The following is a 25756-nucleotide window of genomic DNA, read 5'->3' as shown; positions in this document are numbered from 1 at the left end:
GCACCAGGCGTTGTGTATAGCAAACTTTTATCAAAGTTTCTGTGGTTACTGTGTGTACCTGCGTGCATATGTTATGACACCACAGAATTGAAGGAACATTGAAACTGAGATTAAAACCAGAAGACCAAAGCAGCTGGCATTCTGAGGCCATGCTAACTAGGTTCGAACTGCCAACGTTTTGGTTAGTGGTCAAGCACTTAACTGCACCACCAGAGAACCCAGACTGGGATTAGTCTTAGTCTTTTTTTTTTTTTTTTTTGAGTCCCTGGTTGTTTTGCCAGCATGGAATGTCTACTGACCCTCCCTATCTTCCCTCCAGCCACATTGCTGGTTCCCTCTCTCTACTTCCTCACCCAAATGCTTTGCATAAGCCAGTGGTTCCCAAACAAGAAGTCCTCTCACAAGATGTATAAGGACATGGGGGAGGACATTTTCCCTGTGGGTGACCAGTAGATGAGCTGCCCAGAGTTTGACTCCATATAAGAAATTTCTGGCCATAGGATGTATAGACCACGTTTTGAAGTAATTTCCCCATTATGAGGTGGGGGTGGGAAATGAAGCTGATGCTGAATATTCACTTGTCTGGGATGCTACAAAGGAGTCTTGGGTGGGAGGACAAACTGAACCCCAAGCGACTTGTGTTAGGTCACACCGTGGGATGAAAAAGGTGACTACAATATTGGGAGATGACTCCTGAGCTTGTTGTCCAAAGTCCAGACTCTGCCCCTTGATTACTTGTGTGACCTTTTTAAAGGTCGCAAAGCCCCTTTAAGGCCGGAGTTTCACACCTATAATCTGGGTTTGATAAGTAATGCCTCCTGCCTTGAGTGTGTAGGAGTAGGGCCAAACCTGCAGGCTATAAAGGCCTCAAATACTGGTTCCCACCATAAGGCAAATACCAATATTTGCATTAGTGATGTGGGGAGTTCCCACAAACAGCTTTCTTCTTTTCCCCACAGCGTCTTACTTAATCAACCAACAGATGAAGTTTGTAGAAAATGAGAAAGGAAATTTGACTCATTAAACAAGTCGGGTACAGGGGATGACCACCAAAACTAGAAGCAGCCAAGCTCAGTCTTGCTGTAAAGACAGGACTTTTGTGCCTGCCTGTAGATTGGCATTGGTGAGCAGAGCTGCCTGGGGCTGAACTACCAGCCCAGGGAAGCAGCTAAGGGGAGACGGGGACTGCGCATGAGAACACCAAGCTGCTTGGAATCACTCAGGGTGAGGTCAGTCCAACAGGAATGAGCACAGTTCAACAGGGTGCCAGGCACTTTCTAAAGTGAGGTTGTTTCTACTTGGATTCTACCATTTGTTGAGTGCTTACTGTGGGTGCTGCAGAGTCCCTGGGTGGTGAAAATGGTTAAGATGCTCGGCTGCTAACTGAAAGGTTTGAGGTTCAAGTCTACCCAGAGATGCCTCAGAAAAAAGGGCTAATGATCTACTTGCAAAAAATCAGTCATTGAAAGTCCTATGGAACACAGCACTATTCAGGACACATACGAGTCACGATCTGACTCAACGGCAACTGGTTTGTGGGCACTGGAGGTGGAGTGCTCACTGTGTCTCAGCACAGAAAAACCTGGAGGTACAGATGAAAAAGTTCAATTCCTACCATCAATGGGCTTACAATCTGAAGGAAGACAAACAACCATAATAGAAAAAGAAAACGACTATAATGGTGTAATAAACAATACGCAGTTGCGAGCTTAGAAAAAAAGAGTCCTCCAGTGGCATAAAACTCAGAGAAGCCTAAGAGATATGGACCATGAGAGCAGTTGACAGGTAAATAGCAGTTTGCTTGGGAGGACAAGTTTGGGAAGAGTGTTCCTGACAGGAAAACAGCAGGTGCAGAGACACCCAGAGCAAGGGAGCATGGAATGTTCCAGAGGACATAGGAAGTCTGTTGTCAAAATTACAAAGGGCCTTGACTCCCCTGAGGAAGAGTTTAGATTTGTCTTAGCCTGACACCCTCGTGCTCTGCTGAGGCTATCTGTCAATCAGTGGTTAGGAAATGTGGTCACTGTTTCTTTATTGTAAGGCTGGGCCTCAGACGTGGGAGTCGTTTTCTAAACATCAATGTTCCTCTTCTCTTGTATCATGTGCAGCTGAGCAGGACACCTGGAATGGGACCCCAGCTCAGCAGATGGAGCATCTGCAGGGCCTCATGGCTTCTGGGCTGCATTAGCCTCCTCCAGGGTAAGTGACTCCCCAGAAAAGGAAGGCAACTGGGTGGAGGCAGGATAGGGCTCCCTGATCACTTTGAGGGTTGTTTAAGGGACCTGGGTACTGGGCAGCTGAGACTGTGTCATCCAGTCTGATGGGCCCTCACTACGACACCCACAGGGTTTCACCTCAGTCATTCTGGTTTCCATCAAATGTCCTAAAAGACCCATTCCCAGCAGCTCCCTCTTCAGAAAGCCTGGGCAGCTGGGAGGGTGGTCCCCTTTCTTCCTGCCCTTGGAGAACAAAGACAGCTCCCAACACTAAGCTATTAATCAACTCTATGTTATCAATGTTTCTGCTAAAGCTGCTGAAACAACTACTGTGGGTCCATGCCTGGGTCCCTGGACCCCCTTGGGATCTGGGGATCTAGCAGTGAGCTCCTTGCACCCCAGAACAGAACCTGCACTCAGGCTTCCCAAGCAGGTGAAACTGTCCAGTGTCCACCTTTGGGCTAGAAGTGTACATAGCGAAGCGCACTGCAGGGGCAAGTTCAGATGTCCTTGGTGAACAAAAAGAGAAAATGACACTGTTATTATCACTTAGCAAATGCAGCGTGTTTCCTTTATTGCCCCAAAGTAAACGAAACATACAGAAGGGCCATTAGCTGGCAACCAGCCTGGGACCCCCGAGCCAGGGAGTTGAGGCTGCTCCTGCTGCACTGGCAGAGAAACCAGGATAGCCTGGAGCTGCCTGCAGAGAGCAGTGGAGACACAGAAGCCTGCTTGTGGGCCAGCCTGGGGAGGGAGTCGATCTAGAGCCCTGAGGAAGAGTCTCTGGCCTGGGCTTCTGGAGCTTCTCCATCGCCAAAGAAGAGAGAGCTCTCACTCCCTTTCCAGATTTGGGTCTCAGGAACAAACAGATCATCACAAAAGAAAGATTTTTTGGAAGTCTCAGGTTTATCTTAAAATTGTTTGTGAATTTACATTCCACTTCAGTACTACTTTTTATTTGAAAATGTAAAGAATGCTTTACCTTTGGGTAAAGCAAATGCTCTAGTAGGATGTTGAAGGGTGCCCTGTACCCCTATGGGTTGCTCCCAGCCCCACTGTTGCTTAAGCCCTGGGGATCCCAGATTGAAGGCATGTTTATCACAGCCCTGTTTTAGGGCAATTCCTGGAAACAAAGAGGATGCCATCAATGTGGGAATAACTGAATATGTTGGGGCATATTCAACCATGGAATATCATGGAAGCCAAGAAAAGAAATGGATCAGCTGACTGGGAGGGATTTCATGAATCAATAAGCTATTTGCATGAGAATAACAAGATGTAGAAAACAGAATACAGTGGGGTCCCAATTTTGTAAAACATATAGCAGCTTCCAGCCCGGGTGGCACAAGAGGTTTGCAATAGGTTGCTAACCTAAACGTTGGTGGTTCTGAGGAAGAAAGGCCTGGCAATCTACTACCTTAAAGATTACAACCAAGAAAACTCTACGCAGTAGGTTTAATCTGTACATATGGGGTCTGTATGCTGCCATGAGTCAAAATCAACTGGATGACAGCAGGTTTGGTTTTGGGTTTATACACACACATATGTTTATAAGAGCAAGGAGAGAAGTGCAGAAGGATACATAGCAGAATGCTAACATGGGCTACAGAAGAGGGTGGAAATGGAGACAAAGCAGGAAGGAGGAAGGAGAGAAAAGGGTGGGAAGAAGGATGGAGAGTTAAGCAAAAAAAAGGGAACTGAAAGAAAAAAGACTTCCAAAGAAGGCCAGAAAATATCCTATTCATGAATTTACTGAAGATTACATGCTTATAACCAAAAATCCGTTGCCATTGAGTCAATTCTGACTCATAGCGACCCTATAGGACAGAGTAGAAAAGCTCCATAGGGTTTCAAAAAAAAGCTCCTGGTGAATTCGAACTGCTGACCTTTTGGTTAGCAGCCGTAGTTCTTAACCACTATACCACCAGGGTTTCCTACATGCTTATCCCAGAAAACCCAGTGCCGTCTTGTCGATTCCGACTCACAGCAACATAAAAAAAGGCATACATAAATAAAATAAAAAGTAATTAAAAAAATATGAAGACATAGTAAATTATTAATTCTGGTGACAGCTTTGAAAGCTTGTATTGTTATAACTTTTGAATATCTCAGGGAATTACATGAAATTTAATGGATTACACAGCACTTGTTTCAGGACGTCTAGAATTGGTAGTAGCCTTGCAGTAGCGAGGAATTAGACCTTCACTAGATAATTTTCAATCCACAGTAAATTGTAGGCTTTCTCCACTTCTACATCTCCTGGGGTCAGAGGGTAGTGGGTACTACACATGCCTGACCTGGAACTCATGGGGAGCTTGACAATCTGACATGTCATGCCACTGAGGGAGCCGATCTAGAACCCCGCTGTCCATGCTGGATCAAATTTCTCTGGTCTGAGCTTCCTGGGCTTTTCCACCAAAAAAGGAAAGTGAACATCCATTCCTCTCTCTGGTTTGGAGCAAACAGATCCTAACAAAGAAGAGGTTTCTTGGAAGGCTCAGATTTATCTTAAAATTGCTTGTGCAACTCAACAACAAAAAAACAACCCAATTTAAAAACTGGCAAAGGACTTGAATAGACATTTCTCCAAAGAAAATATACAAATGGCCAATAAGCACATGAAAAGATGTTCAACATCATTAGCCACTACAGAAATGCAAAGCAAAACCAGAAGATACCACTTCACACCCACTAGGATGGCTAGAACCAAAAAGGCAGAAAATAACAAGTGTTGGTGGGGATTTGGAGAAATTGGAACCTTCCTGCATTGCTGGTGGGATGTAAAATGGCGCAGCAGTTATGGAAAACAGTGGAGATTCCTTAAAAAGTTCAACATAGAATTACCATATGATCCAGCAATTCTACTCCTAAGTATGTACCCAAAAGAATCAAAAGCAGGGACTGAAGCAGATACTTGTACACCAAAAGTGGTCATTGCAACATTATCCACAACAGCCAAAGTGGAAACAACCCAAGCGTCCATAAGCAGATGAATGGGTTAGTAAAAAGGTAGTGCACATACAATGGATTATTATTCAGCCATAAAGAGAAATGAAATTCTCATACATGCTGTAACAGGGATGAACCTTGAAAATATTATTCTAAGTGAAATAGCCAGACATAAAGGAGGGCAAAAGTTTATTAGTGGTTACCAGGGCCTGGGAGAGGGGAGAGGGGGAAGTTATTGCTTAATGGGTACTGAGTTTCTGTTTGGGGTGATGAAAAGCTTTTGGAAACAGATAGTGATGATGATTGCTCAACACGGTGAATGTAATTACTGTCACTTAAAAATGGTTAAAATGGAAAATATTTTGTTATATATACTTTTCCCACAAAAAAATTTTTACAAATTGCTTATGAATTTTGCATTCTACTTCAGGTGCTTGTTTCCACTTTAAAACGTTAAAAAGTATTTACCTTTGGGTAAAACAAACACTCTAGGAGGATGTCCTTTATTATTCCTGTGAATTGCCTCTACTCCCACCCCCAAATGCTGCTCAGACATGGAGATCCCATGGAAAGCAAGTTTCTTGTTGCATGTTTTAGGGTGAAAACCTGGAAAAAAAGGGGGATACTCATCAATTCAAGAATGATCGAATAAGTTGAGTCAGCAGTTGTCAATCTTTTGATCTCAGGACTTCTTTCCATTCTTAAAAATCACTGAGGACACCAAATAGCTTTTGTTTATATGGGCTATATCTATCAATATTTACATACTAGGAAATAAAAGAGAAAATCTTAAATATATTTACATATTCATTTTAAAAATAATAAACCCACTTCATGTTAAAATAAACATTTTATTTAAAAATAACCGTATTTTCGAAAAAAGAAAAAATTGGTTCAATAAACATATGATCTACAGGTATTTTCTCCCAGTCTGTGGCTTATATTTTCATTCTAACAATGTCTTTAGAAGAGCAAAAGTTCTTAATTTTGACAAAGTACAATTTATTGATGTATTCTTTTATAATTTGAATTTCTTAAATATATTAAGATGGGTAAAGAATTAAAACACATCATATCAAAACCTTTTGGGACATAGAAAGCAGTTCTCAGAGGTCAATTTATAGCAATACATACACACATCAAAAAAGAAGAAAAGGACAAAATGAAAACTTTAGCTACACAACTTGAACAAACACAGAACAGCAAAAGAAGCCCACAGCCACCAGAAGAAAGGAAATAAAGACGATCAGAGCAGAAATAAATGAAATAGAGATTAGAAAAACAATAGAAAGAATCCACAAAACCAAAAGTTGGTTATTTGAAAGGGTCAACAAAATCAACAAGCCACTGGGCAAACTGACAAAAGAAAAGCAGGAGAGGACACAAATTACCCAAATAACAAATGAAATGGGGGACATTACAACAGACCCAACTGAAATACAAAGAATCATAACAGAATACTGTGAAAAACTATACTCCAACAAATTGAAAACCTAGAGAAAATAGACAAATTTCTAGAAACACAGTACGTACCCAAACTAACACAAAATGATGTTGAAAATCTGAACAGACCTATAACAAGAGAAGAGATTGAAAAAACAAGAGAAGAGATTGAAAAGGTAATTAAAAAAAAAAACTTCCAACAAAAAAAGCCCTGGCCCAGATGGCCTCACTAGAGAATTCTACCATTCAGAGAAGAGCTTACACCAGCACAACTCAAACTATTTCAGAACACAGAAAAGGAAGCAATATTTCTGAATTCATTATATGAAGCCAGCATAACCCTGATGCCAAAACCAGGCAAAGACACCACAAAAAAAAAGAAAGAAAGAAAGAAAATTACAGACCAATATCTCTCATGAATATAGATGCAAAAATTCTCAACAAAATTCTAGCCAATAGAAATCAGCATATCTTGAAAAAAATAATACACCATGACCAAGTAGGAGTCATACCAGGTATGCAAGGATGGTTGAACATTAGAAAATCAATCAACGTAATCCACCACATAAATGAAAGGGAAGAAAAGAATCCCATGATCATCTCAATCAACACAGAAAGGGTGTTCAACAAAACCCAACACCCATTCCTGATAAAAACTCTCAATAAAATAGGTATAGAAGGGAAATTTCTCAATATAATAAAGGGTATCTATGCAAAACCAACAGCCAACATCATTCTTAATGGAGAGGTTGAAAACATTCCCCTTGAGAACAGGAACAAGACAAGGATTTCCTTTATCACCACTTCTAGTTAACATTGTGCTGGAAGTCCTAGCTAGAGCCATAAAGCAAGGAAAAGAAATAAAGTTCATCCAAACTGGTAATGAAGAAGCTAAACTGTCCCTATTTGTGAAAACTCAAAAGACTCCAAGAGAAAACCACTGGAACTAATAGAAAGATTCAGCAAATAGTAGGATACAAGATAAACATACAAAAATCAGTTGGGTTCCTATACACCAATAAAGAGAATGATGAAAAGAAAATCACAAAAACAATACCATTTAGAATAGCCCCTAAAAAAAAAACTTAGGAATAAATCTAACCAGATGTAACAACCTAAAGAACATTACAAAATACTACTGCAAGAAACCAAAAGAGATCTACAGAGATGGAAAAACATACCATGCTCGTGGATAGGTAGACGCAACATTGTGAAAATGCCGATTCTACCCAAAGCAGTTTACAAACACAATGCAATACCAATCCAAATACCAACAACATTCTTTAAAGAGATGGAAAAACTTGTCATTAACTTTATACGGAAAGGGAAGAAGCCCCAAATAAGTAAAGCATTACTGAAGAACAAGAATAAAGTAGGAGGACTCACACTACCTAACCTCAGAACCTACTATACATCCACAGTAGTCAAAACAGCCTGGTACTGGCACAATGACAGATACATTGACCAATGGAACAGAATGGAGAACCCAGATGTAAATTCACCCGCCTATGGACGCCTGATCTTCAACAAGGGCCCAAAGTCCATCAAATGGGGAAAAGACAGTCTTTTTAACAAATGATGCTGGCAAAATTGGATGTCCATCTGCAAAAAAATGAAACAGAACCCATACCTCACACCATATAAGAAAACTAATTCAAAATGGATCATAGACCTAAACATAAAGCCAAAATATACGAAGGTCATAGAAGGAAAAAATAGGATCAACACTAGAGGCCCTAATACATGGCATTAACGGGATAGAAACTACAGTCAACAACACACGAATTCCAGAAGACAAGCTAAATAACTGGGATTTTCTAAAAATTAAACACTTATGCTCATCAAAAGACTTCAACAAAAGAGTAAAATAACCTACAGACTGGGAAAAATTCTTTAGCTATTACGAATCAGACAAAGGTCTAATCTCTAAAATCCACAGGAAAACCCAACACCTCTACAACAAAAAGACAAATAATCCAATTAAAAAATGGGCAAAGGAAATGAACAGATACTTCACCAAAGAAGACATTCAAGCAGCCAACAGACACATGAGGAAATGCTCACGATCTCTAGTCATTAGACAAATGCAGATCAAAACCACAATGAGATACCATCTCACCCCAACATTACTGGCACAAATCAATAAAACAAGAAATAATAAATGTTACAGAGGCTGTGGGGAAATGGGAACACTTATGCACTCGTGGTGGGGATGCAAAATGATACAACAATTTTGGAAAAGGATACTGCACTTCCTTAGAAAGCTAGAAATAGAAATACCATAAGATCCAGCAATCCCACTCCCAGTAATATATCCTAGAGAAATAAGAGTCATCACACAAATAGACATATGCACACGCATGTTCACTGCAGCACTGTTCACAATAGCAAAAAGATGGACACAATCTAGATGCCCATCAACAGATGAATGGATAAACAAACTGTGGGACATACACACAATGGAGTATTACATAACAGTAGAGAACAATGATGAATCTGTGAAGCATCTCATAACATGGATGAATCTGGAGGGCATTATGAGTGCAATAAGTCAATCACAAAAGGACAAATATTGTCTGAGATCACTACTGTAAAAACTCATGAAAATGTTTACGTACAAAAAGAAACAATCTGATGGTTACAAGGAAAGGGAGGGAAAGGGATGGAAAAACACTAAATAGACAACAGATAAGTGGTAACTTTGGGGAAAGGTAAGATGGTACACAATACAGGGGAAGCCAGCACAACTTGTACAAGGCAAAGTCATGGAAATTCCATAGACACATCCAAACTCCCTGAGGGACCAAATTGCTGAGCTGAGGGCTGTGGAGACCATGGTCTTGAGGAACATCAACTCAAATGGCATAACATAGTTTATAAAGAAAATGTTCTACATTCGACTTTGGTTAGTACCATCTGGGGCCTCAAAAGCCTGTGAGCGGCCATCTAAGATACTCCACTGGTCTCACCCCTTCTGGAACAAGGAAGAATGAAGAAAGCTAAAGATACAAGGGAAAGATTAGTCCTAAGGACTGATGGTCCACATCTACCACGGCCTCCACCAGACTGAGTCCAGTACAACTAGATGGTACCCCAGGTACCACCACTGACTGCTTTGCAGGGATCACAACAGAGGGTCCCAGACAGAACTGGAGAAAAAATGTAGAACAAAATTCTAACTCAAAAAGAAAGAGCAGACTTTCTGGCCTGAAAAAGACTGAGAAACCCTGAGACTATGGCCCCTGGACACCCTTCAGCTCAGTACTGAAGTCACTCCTGAGGTTCACCCTTCAGCCAAAGATTGGAGAGTCCCATAAAACAAAACGAGACTAAAGGGGCACAACAGCCCAGGAGCAAGGACTAGAAGGCAGGAGAGGACAGGAAAGCTGATAACAGGGAGCCCAAGGTTGAGAAGGGAGAGCGTTGACGTGTCCTGGGGTTGTTAACCAATGTCGTGAAACAATATGTGTACTAACCGTTTAATGAGAAACTAGTTTGTTCTGTAAACCTTCATTCAATTAAATTTTTTAAATTAAAAATTTAAAAAATATATATGTTAATGTTTTTTTTAATGTTTGTTTTATGGCCCAGAATACAGTCTAAATGAATATTCCATGTATACTTGGAAAGAACGTGTATTCTGCTACTGCTGAGTGTGTGTTCTATAAGTGACAATTAGATCATGTTGGCTGACAGTGTGATTCAGGTTTTCTATAGCCTAACCAATTTTCTGCCTGCTTATTCTGTTAACTGAGAGAGGAGTGCTGAATCTTCAGCTACAATTGTGGGGCTCTTTCAGTTCTCAGTTTTTGTGTCATATGTTTTCGAAGTCCTTTTGTTAGGTTCATACACATTTAGGATTGTTAGAGCTTCCTGTGAATTGACCCCTGTATCACGATGTAATGTCTCCTTTATTCCTGGTAGTGCTCGATGTTCTAACGTCTACTTTTCCTAGTGTAATCTAAGCTAGCCTTCCCAGCTTCCTTTTGATTGTGTCCATGATATCTTATTTCTATCTTTTTACTTAAATCCTAGCTATGGCTTTATATTTAATGCTTAAAGACAGGAAATAGTTATCCAATCTGACAATCTCTGTCTTTTAATGGTGTGTTTAAACTGTCTAGATTGAATTAATTGTTAGTATCATTGAAATAAAATGTGCCACCTTTATGGCTCTTTTTCTGTTTGTTCCATCTGTTTTTTGTTTCTTTTTTCCTCTTCGTTTGCTTTCTTTGAACTAATTGAATGTTTTCACTATTGCATTTTATCTCCACTACTGGTTTCTTCCCACTGGTTTCTTAAGAAATCTTGGTAGCCCATTTGTTAAGCGCCTGGACGCTAAAGGAAATGTTGGTGGTTCCAAACTATGAGTTGCTCTTCTGGAGAAGGATGTGAAAGTCTGCTTCGGTAAAGATTTACAGCCTTGGAAACCATTTGGGGCAGTTCTACTCTGTCCTATATGGTCATTATGCATCAGAATTAACTCGATGGCAGTGAGTTTATCGGCTTCTTATTTGTACTTCTTTGTAATTTTTTTTTTTTTTTTTTTTTTACTTCTTGCTTGGCATTTACAATACGCATTTTTTAGTGAATCAGCCTTCACCTTGAAATAATATTATACAACTTACCAACACACTGCTCATTCCTCCCTCCCCTCCTTTGCGCTGTTGTCATAAATTTTACTTCACGTATGCTATCAAGACACAGCACACTGCTTCCAAAAAAGCCTAACCCTTTACCATCGAGTGGATGTAGGTTCATAGCGACCCTACAGGAGAGAGTAGAGCCACCCCATAGGGTTTCCAAGGAGCAGCTAGTGGAGTTGAACTACCGATGTTTTGGTTAACAGCCAGTCTCTTAACCACTGTGCCACCAGGGCTCCAACACAGGGCTTAGGTAGCAATTTATCTTTTACAGCAATTTAAAATAAATTTTAATAAATTCTATACTTAGCTTTGTTTATGTAATTTCTCGTGTTCTCTTTTTCTTTGTGTAGATGAAAATTTCTGGCTGATACGATGTTTCTTATGTCCAATGAATTTACCTTTCTTGTAGTGCAGTTCTGCTAGAAATGTATCCTCTCAGCTTTGTTTATCCAAAATAGTCATTAATTCTCCTCCATTTTTTAAATACATTTTCATTTGGTATGGAATTCTGGGTCCACAGTTTCTTTCAGCCCTTTAAGGATAGCACTCCTTCATCTTTTGGTTTACATGTTTTCCGTGCTCAGCAGGGCAGCATGAAAGCTTTGACGAAACTGCCTCCTAGACTGAAGTAGCAGCAGGAGGAAGTGGGATATGGAAGGGAAGGAGTGGTGGGAGGAGCCTTGAGTTTAGGAGGTAACTGATGGCTGGGAACACCTGGCCTTTCTCCTAGATGGTCCAAGATAGAAACAGCACTGTCCTGACTTACTGATGGCACTGATGTAGGTCCTGATGGTGACCCATTCAGGTTGCCTCCAGAGGAGCTGAAGGGACTTGGATCCTTCAGCCTGAAGAAGTCCACATGACGCCTCCTCCAAGAAGCCTTTCCTAGTTCTACCAGCCAGAAGTGGCCTCTCCCTCAGCTAAACTTTTTGGCATCTTTTTATACACATTTTATACCTATTGTGGTATTCAACCTGTGATGAGGTTTTACATATTGGATCTCCCCACTAATGTGAATGGAATTCCCTAAGGTATGGACCACATCTTACCGCTTGGTGTGTCCTCAAGGTCCTTGCTCATAGTAGGTGCCTCTTTGAGTGCATTAATGAATGAATAGGAAAATCATATCCGATAGGGTGCTGCCCTTAAAGTCATAGTATGAGCTATTCCTTGCCCCCAGTAAGGGCAAGAAATGAGTTTAACTTAAGTTAAGCAGGAGGAGGGCAGGCCAGATACAAGGAAGAATTTATTGGAGAGGGGGCTGGTTACACTGTCAGGCAGTGGCAAATCAAACTGAATACTGCACCTGCTGAAAGCAGAGAATCAGTCTTCCTTTCAAGGAGAAAGGAAGCCTCCCTTTGTGGAACCTTTCCCTGGTCCAGCTCTTGTTGGGAGAAGGAACAGTATTAGACCAAAGTCCTCTCGTGTTCTCAGTGGGGGAGATCCGGACTCAGGAGAAGGGTCTGACATGGTTCATTGGTCAAAACACCACAGCACAACCATTCCAACCAGGGAGTCTATAAAAGGTCCTGGATAGAAAGGAAGAAAAATGTAGAACAAAACCTAAATTCCCAAAAAAAAAAAAAAAAGGCGAGATTTGCTGGATAGGTAGAAACAGGATGAACCTCCAAGATCGTCACCCTGGGATACCCTTTAAACTTGGAACACATACCACTCCCAGAGGTCGCCTTTCAGCCAAAAGACAGAGTAGCAAATAAAATAAATAATATTACCCACGAGTACTGTGCTTCTCTAAATAATCATCTAAAAAAAACAAACAGTAAATGCTTTCCCTAGAAGGTAAGGGAAGACAGGGAAGCTAAATTAAGGGAGACAACAACCAAAATGGAAATAATTAGAGTGCTGATACATTGTGAAAAATGTAACCAATGTCACTGAACAATATGTATGTTGTTGTCAAGTCAGTTCCCACTCGTAGTGACCTTATGTACAACAGAACAAAACACTGCCCAGTCCTGTGCCATCCTCACAATTGTTGTTATGCCTGAGCCCATCGCTGCAGCCATTGTGTCAATCCATCTCATTAAAAGTCTTCCCTTTTTCACTGCCCCTCTACTTTACCAAGCATGATGTCCTTCTCCAGGGACTGATCCCTCCTGATCACATGTCCAAAGTACTTGAGATAAAGCCTCTCAAACCTTGCTTCTAAGGAGAATTCTGGCTGTACTACTTCCAAGACAGATTTATTCTTTTTCCTGTCAGTCCGTGGTGTATTCAATATTCTTGGCCAACACCATAATTCAAAGGCATCAATTCTTCTTTGGTCTTCTTTATTCACTGTCCAGCTTCTACATACATATGAGGTGATTCACCACACCATGGCTTAGGTCCAGCACACCTTAGTCCTTAAAATGACATTTTTGCATTTTAACACTTTAAAGAGTTCTTTTGCAGCAGATTTGCCCAGTGCAGTACGTCGTTTGATTTCTTGACTGCTGCTTCCATGAACGCTGATTGCAGATCCAAGTAAAATGAAATCCTTGAGAAATTCAGTCTTTTATAGGTTTATCATGATCTTCCTTATTCGTCCAGCTGTGTGTGAGGATTTTCATTTACTTTATGTGGAGATGTAATCCATGCTGAAGGCTGTAGTCTTTGGTCTTCATTAATAAGTGCCTAAGTTCTCTTCACTTTCAGCAAGCAAGGTTGTGTTATCTGCGTATCGCAGGTTGTTAATGAACCTTCCCCCAATTCTATTGTTCCATTCTTCTTCAAATAGTCCAGCTTCCCAGGTTATTTTGCTCAGAATACAGAAAGGATACAACCATGATGAACATGTTTCCTGACTTTAAACCACCCAGTATCCCCTTTGTCATGGATTGAATTGTGTCACCCCAAAATATGTGTCAACTTGGGTAGGCCATGATTCCCAGTAGTGTGTGACTGTGCACCATCTTGTCACCTGATGTGATTTTCCTATGTGTTGTAAATCCTACCTCTATAATGTTAATGAGGCAGGATTAGAGGCAGTTACGTCAATGAGACAGGACTCCATCTACAAGATTGGGTTGTGTCTTAAATCAGTCTCTTTTGAGATATAAAAGAGAGAAGCAAGCAGAGAGACATTGGGATCTCGTACCACCAAGAAACAAGAGCCAGGAGAATAGTGTGTCCTTTGGACCCGGGTCTCTGTGCTGAGAAGCTCCTGGACCACGGAAGATTGATGAAAAAGACCTTACCCTAGAGCCAACACGGAGAAAAAGCCTTCCCCTAGAGTTAGCACCCTGAGTTCAGACTTCTAGATTCCTAGACTGCGAGAGAATGAATTTCTCTTTATTAAAACCATCCACTTGTGATATTTCTGTTATACCAGCACTACATAACAAAGACACCATCGTTCTGTTCAAACAACTGCCTCTTGGTCTATGTACAGGTTCCACATGAGCACAATTAAGTGTCCTGGAATTTCCATTCTTCATAATGATGTATGTAATTTTTTATGATCCACACAGTCATATGCCTTCACTTAGTCAGTAAAACAAGGGTAAACATCTTTTTGTGTTCCTTGCTTTCAGCCAGGATCCATCTGACATCAGCCATGATATCCCTCGTTCCACGTCCTGCTTTGAATCTGGCTTGAATTTCTGGCAGTTCCCTGTGAATGTACTGCTCAACCACTTTTAAATGACCTTCAGCAAAATTTTACTTGTGTGTTATATTAATGATATTGTTAGGTAATTTTCATGTTCTGTTGTATAACCTTTCTTTGGAATGGACACAAATATGGATCTCTTCTAGTCAGTTGGCCAGATATCTGTCTTCCAAATTTCTTGGCATAGACAAGTGAGTGCTTGCAGCACTGCATCCGTTTGTTGAAACATCTCAGTTGGTATTTCTACAATCCCTGGAGCCTAGTTTTTCCCCAGTGCTTTCAGAGAAGCATTGACTTCTTCCTTCAGTACCATCGGTTCATAATCATATGCTACCTCCTGAAATGGCTGAATGTCAACCAATTCTATTTGGTACAGTGACTGTGTATTCCTTCCGTCTTCTTTGATGCTTCCTGTGTTGTTTAATATTTTCCCTGCGAAATTCTTCAATATTGCAACTCAAGACTTGAATTCTCTCTTTAGTTCTTTCAGCTTGAGAAATGCCAAGCGTGTTTTCCCTTTTGGTTTTCTAACTCTAGGTCTTTGCACATTTCATCATGATACTTTATTTTGTCTTCTCAAGCCACCCTTTGAAATCCTCTGCGCAGCTCTTTCACTTCATCATTTCTGCCATTCCCTTTAGCTACAGCAAGTTTCACAGTCTCTTTTCACGTCCATTTTGGTCTTTTCTTTCTTTCCTGTCCTTTTAATGACTTCTTCCTTTTTTCATGTGTGATGTCCTTGCTGTCATTCCACAACTCATCTGGTCTTCAGTCATTAGTGTTTAATGAGCCAAATCTTCTGGAGATGGTCTCTAACTTAGGGTAGAATAAACTCAACGTCATACTTTGGCTCTCTTGGGCTTGTAATTTTCTTCAGCTTCAACTTGAACTTGCATGTGAGCCTTGTTCTGACCGATGATACTAAGCTTCTCCTTCATCTCTTTCCACAGATGTAGTCAGTTTGATTCCTGTGTGTTCCATCTGGCGAGGTTCATGTGTATAGTTGCTGTTTATGTTGTTGAAAAAAGGTTTTTGCAATGAAGAAGTCATTGGTCCTGCAAAATTCTGTCATGTGGTCTCTGACGTCATTTCTTTTACCAAGTCCATAATTTCCAACTACTGTTACTGTTCCTTCTTCTTTATTTCCAACTTTAGAATTCCAATCACCAGTAATTATTAATGCATCTTGACTGCACATTTGATGAATTTCAGACTGCAGAAGTTGGTAAAAATATTCAATTTCCTCATCTTTGGCATTAGTGTTTGGCACAGAAATTTCAATAATAGTCATATTAACTGGTCTTCCTTGTAGGTGTATGGATATTATCCTGTCTCTGAGAGCGTTATACCTCAGGATAGATCTTGAAATGAACGCGAAACCATTCCTTTTTAATTTGTCATTTTCGGCATAGTAAACCGTATGATTGTCTGATTCAAAATGGCCAATACAAGTCCATTTCAGCTCACTAATGCCTAGGGTATTGATGGTTATGTGTTCCACTTCATTTTTCACAGCTTCCAATTTAATTCGAACAATATGTACAGAAACCGTTAAATAAGAACCTAATTTTCCATATAAGATTTCACCAAAACAGAATAAAATATGAAAAAAAAAAAAAAAACTCACAAACCAGAACAACTGATGATGTCGAGTTCTGGGATTGTTTAGGGCACTGCTCCCAAAGAGGAAAGAAACATCTGCCCAGCACTTCAAGACACTATGCTAGGCACTTGAGATACTTTACCTCATTTAATCTGTGAAACAAGTCTATAAGGAAGGCATTGATACCATCAGTTTACAGAAAAGGGAAGTATAGCTTAATAAACTCAGTTAATTAACCTAAAGTAAAAAATTTGAAAGGTCAACACAGGCTTATTTTAATTTTACTGTATCAGGTTCCTTCCTAGAATCAAGGGCATATATTGGATGGATTTTATAAGAAACATGGGTTCTGTGGTTCTCTCATTTGTTCTTAATGAAAAAACATTCTTAATTTCTGTTTCCCAATGCAAAGTGTCTGGAACATAGGGGCCAAGAGTTCTGGAGCACATGGTTCTGGAACTTCATGCTATTATTATGATGCAGGTAAAGAAAGCAAGGGTTAGCAAGTTTAAGTAACCTGTTCAGAGTTACACTCTGCTAGAACCAGAATTTGATCCTAGATTTGCTTCAAATTCATTGTATGAGGCAGCCTTCTTAGAATCAAGGGAGCACACTGGATGGATTGAATTAAACAATGGGTTCTGTGGTTCTCTCATTCGTTCTTATGGGAAAACACTCACATTTCCTGTTTCCCAATGTCCTAGGTGTCTGGGGCACTGGGGCCAAGGGTTCTGGAGCACATGATTCTGGAACTAAGGATTCTGGAGCTCATGTTCTTCTGAAGGAGATCCGAGGAGGTTCTGTCTTGTTTCACGTGATCGTGAAGCCAGAAGTAAATCCAGGAGAGGAAGTACAGGAGATTAGGTGGAGCTTTGGCTCTGAGCCATCCTACAGAGTCATGCTGCGTGTCCATAATGGGGCAGACTCTCCAACATGGGTCAGTCTCCAAGACAAGTACAAGCAGAGGGTCCATGTGCCCAATATGACAATGCTGAGGATTGAGAACCTGACCCTTGAGGACAGTGGGCAGTACCGGGCTCGAGTCAGCTTAAATGAAGGAAGAGAATTTATCCAGATGTTCCACCTGATTGTCTATGGTGAGTGACAACCCCCTTACCCCAACCTCATAGCTTACCCTCCTTTTGCCCCTGGAAGTGTCACGTAAGCCCCCTTTTGCAGGACTGCACCCAGATACCAGCCTTCACCTTCCATTTTCTCCCCTGAACATAGGGTGAGTTTACAACTTAATGGAGACCAGAGCTGAGATTCATACCTGAGGGAAAATCACTTCAATGTTTTGGAAAAGAGGAAATTTGACAAAAATGGAAAATTTTGCATTAATGCTAATTGTTCTCTATAAATTCAGGCTAACTGATTTGTGTATGAGGTTTTTATTGCTATTTAAAATTACCAAACATAGTGGCTTAAAACAACACGTTTGTTATCTTACAGTTTCATTGGTCCAAAGTCCCATACAGGTCTCACTGGGCTCAAATCAAGGTTTCAGCAGAGCAATTATCCTTTCTGCATGCTCTAACAGAAAATTGGTTTCCTTAGGGTTGCTTTTTTTGTTTTATTTGTTTTTTTTAAAATAGAAGTTTCTTTTAAAGAAAAATTGTAATAGATTTTATTTTTAGAGAAATTTACGTTTACAGGAAAATCGTGCAGAAAGTACAGAGAGTTCCCATGTATTGCCCCCTACACTTTGTTTCTTCTAGTAACATCTTGCATCCTGTGGTATATTTGTTATAACTGATGATCCAACATTGATACATTTTTAGTCATAAAAGTCCTTAGTTTACATGAGGCTTAACTCCTTATGTCATACAGTGCTATGAGTTTAGACAAATGCTTAATGTCATGAGTCCACCACTATAGAATCATACAGAATAGTTTCACTGCCCTAAATGTGCCCTGTGCTCCATCTATTCATGCCTCCTTCCTCCTCCTCACCTCCTGGAAGCCACTAATCTTTTTATTGTCTCCATAGCTTTGCCTTTACAGAATGTCATATTGTTGGGAATTATACAGTATGTAGGTTTTTTTGCAGTGGTATCTTTCATGTAGAATTACAATTTTAATGTTCCTCCATTCTTTTCATGGCTTGATAGCTAATTTCTTTTTATTGCTGAGTAATATTCCATTGTGTGGGTATACCACAGTTTGTTTATCTGTTCACCTAGTGAAGGACATCTTGATTGCTTCCAATATTTTGGCAATTATGGATAAAGCTCCTATAAACATTCGTGTGCAGGATTTTATGTGGACATAGGTTTTCATTTCATTTGGGGAAACACCTAGAAGCACAATTGCTGAATCAATGGTAAGCCTGTGTTTATCTTTGTAAGAAACTACTTGACTGTCTTCCAGAGTGGCTGCATCACTTTGCATTCCCACCAGCAGTGATTGAGAGTTCCTGCTGCTCCACATCCTTGTCAACATTTGGTGTTGTCAGGATTTAGGATTTTAACAAATCTAATATTTTTTAATAGGTGTATAGTAGTATCTAATTATTGTTTTGATTTACAATTCCCAATGACATATGAAGGAGTTACTGGGTGGTATAAATGGCTAAGACTTCTACTACTAGGCTAGGTTGGTGGTTAGAACCCACTCAATGGTGCCTGGGAAGACACACCTGGTCTGCTTCCAAAACCTCACAGCCTTGAAAACCCTGTGGAGCAGTTCTACTCCGCATACATGGAGTTGCCATGAGTCAGAATCAAATTGACAGCAGCTAATAACAACAATGACATAAGAAGTTGAGCATTTTTTCTTAAGCTTATTTATCATCTGGTGAGGTTTCCGTTCAGATCTTTTCTCATTTTGTAATTGGGTTGTTTAATTTCTTATTTGGGGGTTTTAAAAGTTCTTTGCATATCTTGGATAGAAGTCCTTTATCAGATGTGTGTTTTGCAGATATTTTCTCCCACTCTGTGACTTGGTGTTTTTTGTTTGCTTGTTTGTTGTTTTGTTTTCATTCTTTCAACAGAGCCTTTTACAGAGCAGACATTTTTAAGTTTAATGAAGTCTAACTTATCGAGTTTTTCTTTTGAGGGATCATTTTGCTAAGTACAGAATTCTAGGTTGATGGGTTTTTTCTTCCAACATTTTAAATATTTCACTTCACTCTCTTTACCTGCATGATTTCTGAAGAGAAGTCTGATGTAATTCTTCTGCTTGTTTCTCTGTAGATCAGTAATGTTTTTTCTTTGGCTTCTTTCAAGAGCCCGCACATGTTCCCTGAGATGTGGACGTGTGCCAGTGGGTGAGCTCAGTGTTTGCCCCTGCTAGGGCCCTATAGTTGAGTCATTCATGGTTCAGTGGTATAATTCTCGCCTTCGGTGTGGCTGGGTTCTAATCCCAGCCAGTGAAGCTCATGCACATCTCCCAAGTGTCTGTGTGTTGATATGATGCTGAACAGATTTCAGCAGAGCATCCAAACTAAGACAGGCTTGGAAGAAAGGTTTGGCAATGTACTTCTGAAAATCAGTCATTGAAAACCCTGTGGATCACGACAATCTAAGTCTGCTATGTATGGAGTGACTACGAGTCAGGGGCCAACTCAACAGGGCCCTATAGGATTCACCTATTTTTAGGCTAGTTTCTGGGCTGAGAGTTCCAGCACATAGTAAGAATTCACACCCATGCCCATGCATAGTGCAGGCTGGAATTCTGACTTCTCACAGACTCCACCCTTGGTACAGGGCAGGTGGCAGCTTCCCAAGCTGATTTCCCAGGCCAGAAGACAGAAATTTTCTCATCCTATATTCCTCCCAGCCCCTCATCTGACTTCATGCAACATCCCTACAAGTACAACACCACGGCCAAGACCTCATCCCCATTTAGGGACATCAGTGACCCCTTTAGCTCTGAGTTTCCTCCTGTTTTTGTGGCTTGAATTCTCCCAAACCTCAGTTCCATATTTAAAACATTCTTTGTTATATTTTATCAGGCATCGTTGTGTGTAAGAGTGTGAGGAGGGGCTTCTTGAGTCAGCGCAAATGCCTTCTGGTCTGGTGGTTTCCAAAGTATAGTGTGTCTGTGATTCAACTGTAAAATTCTTTTTTTCCAAAACCTCCAAAACATGGGGCTGAGGAGCCATTCCTTCGTCATCCAGCTGAGAATACAGCTCAGTGTTCATCTTTGACTTCCAAAATAGGCAAGAATATTTTTATTGAAAAAAAGAGAGATTTGTGTGGGCCAAAACCAGAAATTGTAGACTCAGAGAATAGAGTTGTCTCAACAAGTCACAAACTACAAAGATATCAGTTATGACATGAGACATGAGAAAATGGGGGGAAAAATTAAGTGGTTATTAAAAATACACCTTATGGTTGAGACTCTGATTAAAACTTGGAAGGGACTTGAAATGGTCATTCCCTATGGTCTAAACAGAGGGGGCTGTGGAGCAGGGCTGAGGAGCAAGCCAAACCCACTAAAAAACCAAACCCACTACCTTCGAGTCTATTTCAACACATAACAACCCTATAAGATGGAATAGAGCTGCCCCATTTGATTTCTAAGGCTGTAAATTTTACAGTAGCAGACTGCCACATTGTTCTGCCACAAAGCGGCTGGTAGGTTCCAACCACCAACATACAGTTAGCAGCTGTGCACTGTATCACCAGAAAGGTTGAGAGGGAACGCAGAAGGAGAAGGGCTTGGGTTCTGCTTACAACTTATCTGGGAAAATACTGTCTCCTCCCAAGGAGTCCTGCTGAGTAGAAATTGGGGTATGGTGTGTTTAGCCAGAAAAGGAGCCTCTAGAAGTACTACAAGTCCCCCAAGTCTGTGTAAGACATGGGGATATTGAGGTGTTCTTATGGCCCCCACTAAGGAAACAAAGTGCTAACAGGACCATGGACCAGAAGACACCTCAGGTCAGAAAGATGAAGACTTGGAGTGCCTGGACATCACCATGGAGGCTGTGGCAGGGACAATGGGCTCCAGCAGCAGCTGCCAACACTTGTTGAGATAAGCAAAACCTGTCACGTTAGTGGCAGATACAGCAGATACAGAAAGTGATACCCAAAGACCAGGACAAAATTCCCTAGCAAAGGCCTACAAGGATTATAGAGAACAGCAAAAAGACAGGAAGCCCCTCCCCCAACTCCAGGAGGACAGGGAGGAAGAGAGGAGCACAAAGAGGATGGGAGGTTGGAGGGCACAGGTAAGGGTTTCTTTGACTAGTACTGTTGTGCTAACCAAGCAGTTGGGTTCTCTGGGCCTGATAATGTTTAATCTGACTCTTTCTTCCATGGGGATTACCAGAGGTTCCCTGGAGACACTCCTCTCCCACACTGGGGATCTCTCACCTGCCTTGTCACAGGTAATACACTCTCAGGATGGTCATTTACATCTTTCCCTTTGGGCCCTGGTCCTTGGCTGGTCCCCTTCCACACAGACACTCTCTGTTGGGGTTCTATTGCCCCTCAAGATGGCTCTCTTCACAAAGTCCTTTCAAAAGTGTCCTACCTCTACTTCATGAAAAGCACATACAATGGACCCACCATTGGCAATGCAAGTTCTTCCCCACCAGCAGCTCCTTATCTGCTACCATATGCCATTTCAGCACCATCTCTCCCTTTACATTTCTTGGGTGTGAGCCAGGCACTAGTCCACCACATCCCCCAGCTGTAGGGACACAGGTCAAGCTCTCTGAATGGTCCCAGTAAAGCTGCTTTCGCCACCTTCAGGTGAGGGGCAGGCACCCATCCAAAGATATTCTCTTCTCATGTCCAAATAAGAGCCTTTTTATACCTTCAGCGTGGGTAAAGCTTTAAGAGTCTCAAAACCAGTTTTCAGAAACTGCTTTGTAAATTCTGTACCTGGGAGGTATTTTCCCAAGAGGTTTGATGATCCCCTTCAAGTGCTGTGGGGGTTGTGAGGGACAGAGGCTTTGTGTGAAAAAAAAAAGTGAACCTGGTGTGAATTCAGCTGTGCATGGTATGGGCCAGGATGTAGGTGGTGGAAAGAACTGAGAGACTCTGGCTGCCTGAACTTCTCTAAACTTGGGATTCTGTATGACTTTCTCATTATATGACTTTGGGGAAATGGTTCCACCTCACCAAGCCTTAGTTTTTTCAGCTGTGAGATGCCCTGCCTTCCTGGCAGGGTGTTATGAAATTAATGAGATAATGGATGAGTAATGTGCTGTACAGATACAATAATAATACTTTCGTCCTCTCCTATGCCAGAGCCTGTCCCCATCCCCCAGATCCTGGCCAAGTCATCATCCACCACACCAGGCTGGTGCAATGTCACCCTGGAGTGCATGGCCACAGGGGCCACAAAGAACCGGCATATGACCTGGGAAAGCAAGGGCCTCCCCAAGAACCTGAATCAGAGAGAGATACCAGGACCTGTCATCAACTCCTGGACCCTGGCTCTGAGTCTGCCTGTGAGCCAGCACCTGAGCAGGCCCAATGCCAACCTCACTTGTGTGGTCAGCAACTCTGAGGACCAGAAAAATACCACGTTACATGTGGGCGAAGTCTGTTGGCCTGAAGAAAATGACCAGAAAGGTAATTGGTTCAGCTCCATGAAGATTCCTATCTCAGGAGGTTGGGGCATTGTGGTAGATTTCCATCCTCAGTAATGTGATATCAGACACAGTAAAAGTTGGCAAGTGCCCCAGGAAGGGGACGGTGAGGAAAAGCAGGCCTTTGGGGAAGAGAAAAGCCACCCCAGTCCTGATGTGTACCCCTGCTCTGAATCCCACCTGAAGGGCCACTGAGTGGATGAGGAATCACATTTGCAATGAGTGACCTCGCGGAAACTAATATTAATAGGGGAAGCTGGTGACTTATAACGTTAGGGGACTTTTCGTAGCATTGTCCAAAGATGAATAGATGATTTGGGGACATAGTGAGTTCCCTGTCACTGGAGGTGTGTAAGCACAGGTGCACAGTCATTTACTGGGGTTGTTATAAGGCACAGAAAAGAGGTAGAACTCCATAATCTTTGAGTTTCCTTCCAACATGGACACTCTTAGATTCTAGGACACTCTCTTTGGCAATATCACGTAGGATTATTCTAAGCCCAAAGTCCCAATTTACTCAGAACCATCGAGTGACCTGGAGTCCCTGACACTGAATCAGCTCACTGAGGGACTGTGGTCAATGCCAGGATCCAGTCCCCCAGAAGCCTCTCACTGTCTGCTCTGCTTCTGACCCGACAGGGACAAGAGCTCAATTCCTGTTCACGTTGCTGTCGATGATGCTGGCAAAAGGCCTTCTCCTCCTCGCGCTCCTTGGCAAGCTGGGCGTCCAGGTTGCCAAGGTCAAATTTCCAGCAGAAGGAAGGAAGTGAGAGGTGCTCAAGCAGATTCGAGAACTGGATCGGGATTTTATTTTCATTTTGGTGCTTTGTCAAGTTTTCAAACAATTGAATGTCCTTGAAGGAGAAAACACTTGTATCAGTTTTCCAATATTGTCTGTGTTGATTCCATGAGGTTTTACACACCCATGTAAATCAATGTCAGTAAATTCCATTTTCCAGAAATTGTTCTTTTCCTTAAGATTTTTAAATTGAATAGATTTTCATTATATATTACATTCTCTTACAAGGTGTTTTTTTTTTTTTTTACTTCTTTTTTTTTTTTTTGCTTTTTTAAATATGAGAGGATCTTACTAAATGTCTAAGAGTTAAATTAGGTGAAGTTTCCAACCTCAAGTGCTAGAGGATCCCATTAGCCAGTTCAGAGTTTTTCTCTTTGGATGCACTGGCAAAGGCAGTTTGGTGGTTCAGCTGGTGGCATGGGGTGCACTGATGGGGTTCCCTATCTCTTCACTTCCTCTACTAAGAACTTGGAAATGAGGGAAGTAAGGGTTTGTTTGGTTTCGGGTTTCTTTTTTTTTTTTTTTTAATTGACAACAGTGGTATACAAAGTCATTTTGTAGAGATTCCAACTTGTTAACCAGGACAAGACTTAATCTCAAATATGAACATGACTAAAGAAAGAATATGTCAATCAAAGGAAGACTGATAAAAATCAGACCATAAAGATAGGTGAGTGACATAGACAAACTAAGTGCTGTCAGGCTCGCAAGAGAGCTCCGTACCCCAGCCAGGTAAATCCTACCGTGGAGCTAGAGCATTCAGACTCTCCAGGAACAGTGGACTTTCATACCAGCAGCATTTGCCCACTTGTCCTGACTCCTGCTCACCAAGCAGCTCACTCGCCGTCCGTGTGGTCTAAACTGGGGAAGAGGATTCATTCCTCAGACCTATGGGACTATCCAGTCTAGTTGAAAAGTATTCTTCTTATTGTAAATTAATAAATATGCATGCTGGTTTTGTCTGCCAGTGCCGTACGAGATTTGTTGACAAGATTTTGCATCCAAAAGTCAAGTCAATTCTTGACAATAGATGAAATGTAGCTTCAGAGCTCAAACTCAGATTCTGAAAGACAGACTAAACCATGGTGAATTTCTGAAACTAATGCCAACCTGTGAGCCTTGTCATTCATTCATTTCTTCACTCAACATTTTATGGGCTACAAGCTGAGGACATATCGAGGATTATTTTGGAAGACAAACTCTCAGCCTCTCCTTGCCATGTACGTTCCCATTTAAATTTTATGAAGATTCCATAAAAAACCAAAGGATTAAGCTCTCAGAACTGATCTTGTACCAGAAACATCTATTGAGCTTTAAAAATATAGATGATGCCCAGTTTGAGGATGGGGTCCAAGCATCCGTGCTTTTCAAAGGTCTACTGCCAGGATTTTCTAAGCCCTGGCGAACAGCCAGGATTATACGCAATTCATAGGGACTATGGATTCTCCATTTTTTAAACCAAAAATTTCACTTTATCTGTACTGTCTAGACAGAACCAGAAATGCTTAGTGGTGATTTCATTAAAAATCCTGAAGGAGCCATTTGAACACAATAGGAAGTGAAAGGGGAACAGGAGAATAAATACTTCAACTGGTTTCTGAGATAAATTTCCTGTTAGCATAAATATGGTTTAGTTTTTCTGAAGCAGAGTTCTGATTATGTCAGTGCCCTACTCAAAAATTTCAATAAATCACTTTTTATAAATGTTACACAAAGTCTATGATACAGAAAAAGAGACAGAACCCTGAAGAAAACTGCTGTTAACTGTTTGGCTTACCAACTTAGACTTTCTAAACTTTTTAGACCACATCGACGTATGTGTATATATTTTATAAAACCAGGATAATACTACACATACTGTTACATAACACACTTAATATTCCATGAACGCCTTCCTATTTAAATATGTAAAGGTGTACCTTATTCTTTTTATTATCTAAATA

General features: G+C 41.1%; 1 protein-coding gene across 6 annotated transcripts in view; it reads left to right on the top strand.

Moving 5' to 3' along the window:
- Positions 1-447: 447 nt before the first annotated feature.
- Positions 448-25756, top strand: part of LOC111751962 (SLAM family member 9-like) — a 45014-nt gene continuing 19705 nt past the window's right edge. For 2 of the 6 annotated variants that reach the window (XR_010321562.1, XR_010321560.1), the window contains exons 1-5: positions 450-1229; positions 2109-2199; positions 17175-17567; positions 22671-22997; positions 23654-25033. Coding sequence is in view for 2 of the 6 variants with exons in the window: in XM_023554119.2 (XP_023409887.2) it covers positions 2127-2199; positions 17175-17567; positions 22671-22997; positions 23654-23784 (924 nt within the window). In the remaining 4 variants the exon portion in view is untranslated. Of the gene's footprint in view, positions 2200-17174; positions 17568-22670; positions 22998-23653; positions 25085-25756 lie in introns of those variants that run through there. The other 4 variants (XR_010321563.1, XM_023554119.2, XM_023554121.2 and 1 more) reach the window with 4 other exon arrangements.

Source organism: Loxodonta africana, chromosome 3 (assembly GCF_030014295.1).
Source record: "Loxodonta africana isolate mLoxAfr1 chromosome 3, mLoxAfr1.hap2, whole genome shotgun sequence".
NCBI classification, from domain to species: domain Eukaryota; kingdom Metazoa; phylum Chordata; class Mammalia; order Proboscidea; family Elephantidae; genus Loxodonta; species Loxodonta africana.
Note: the sequence above shows the minus strand (reverse complement) of the source record. Positions and strands in the feature narration are given on the sequence as shown.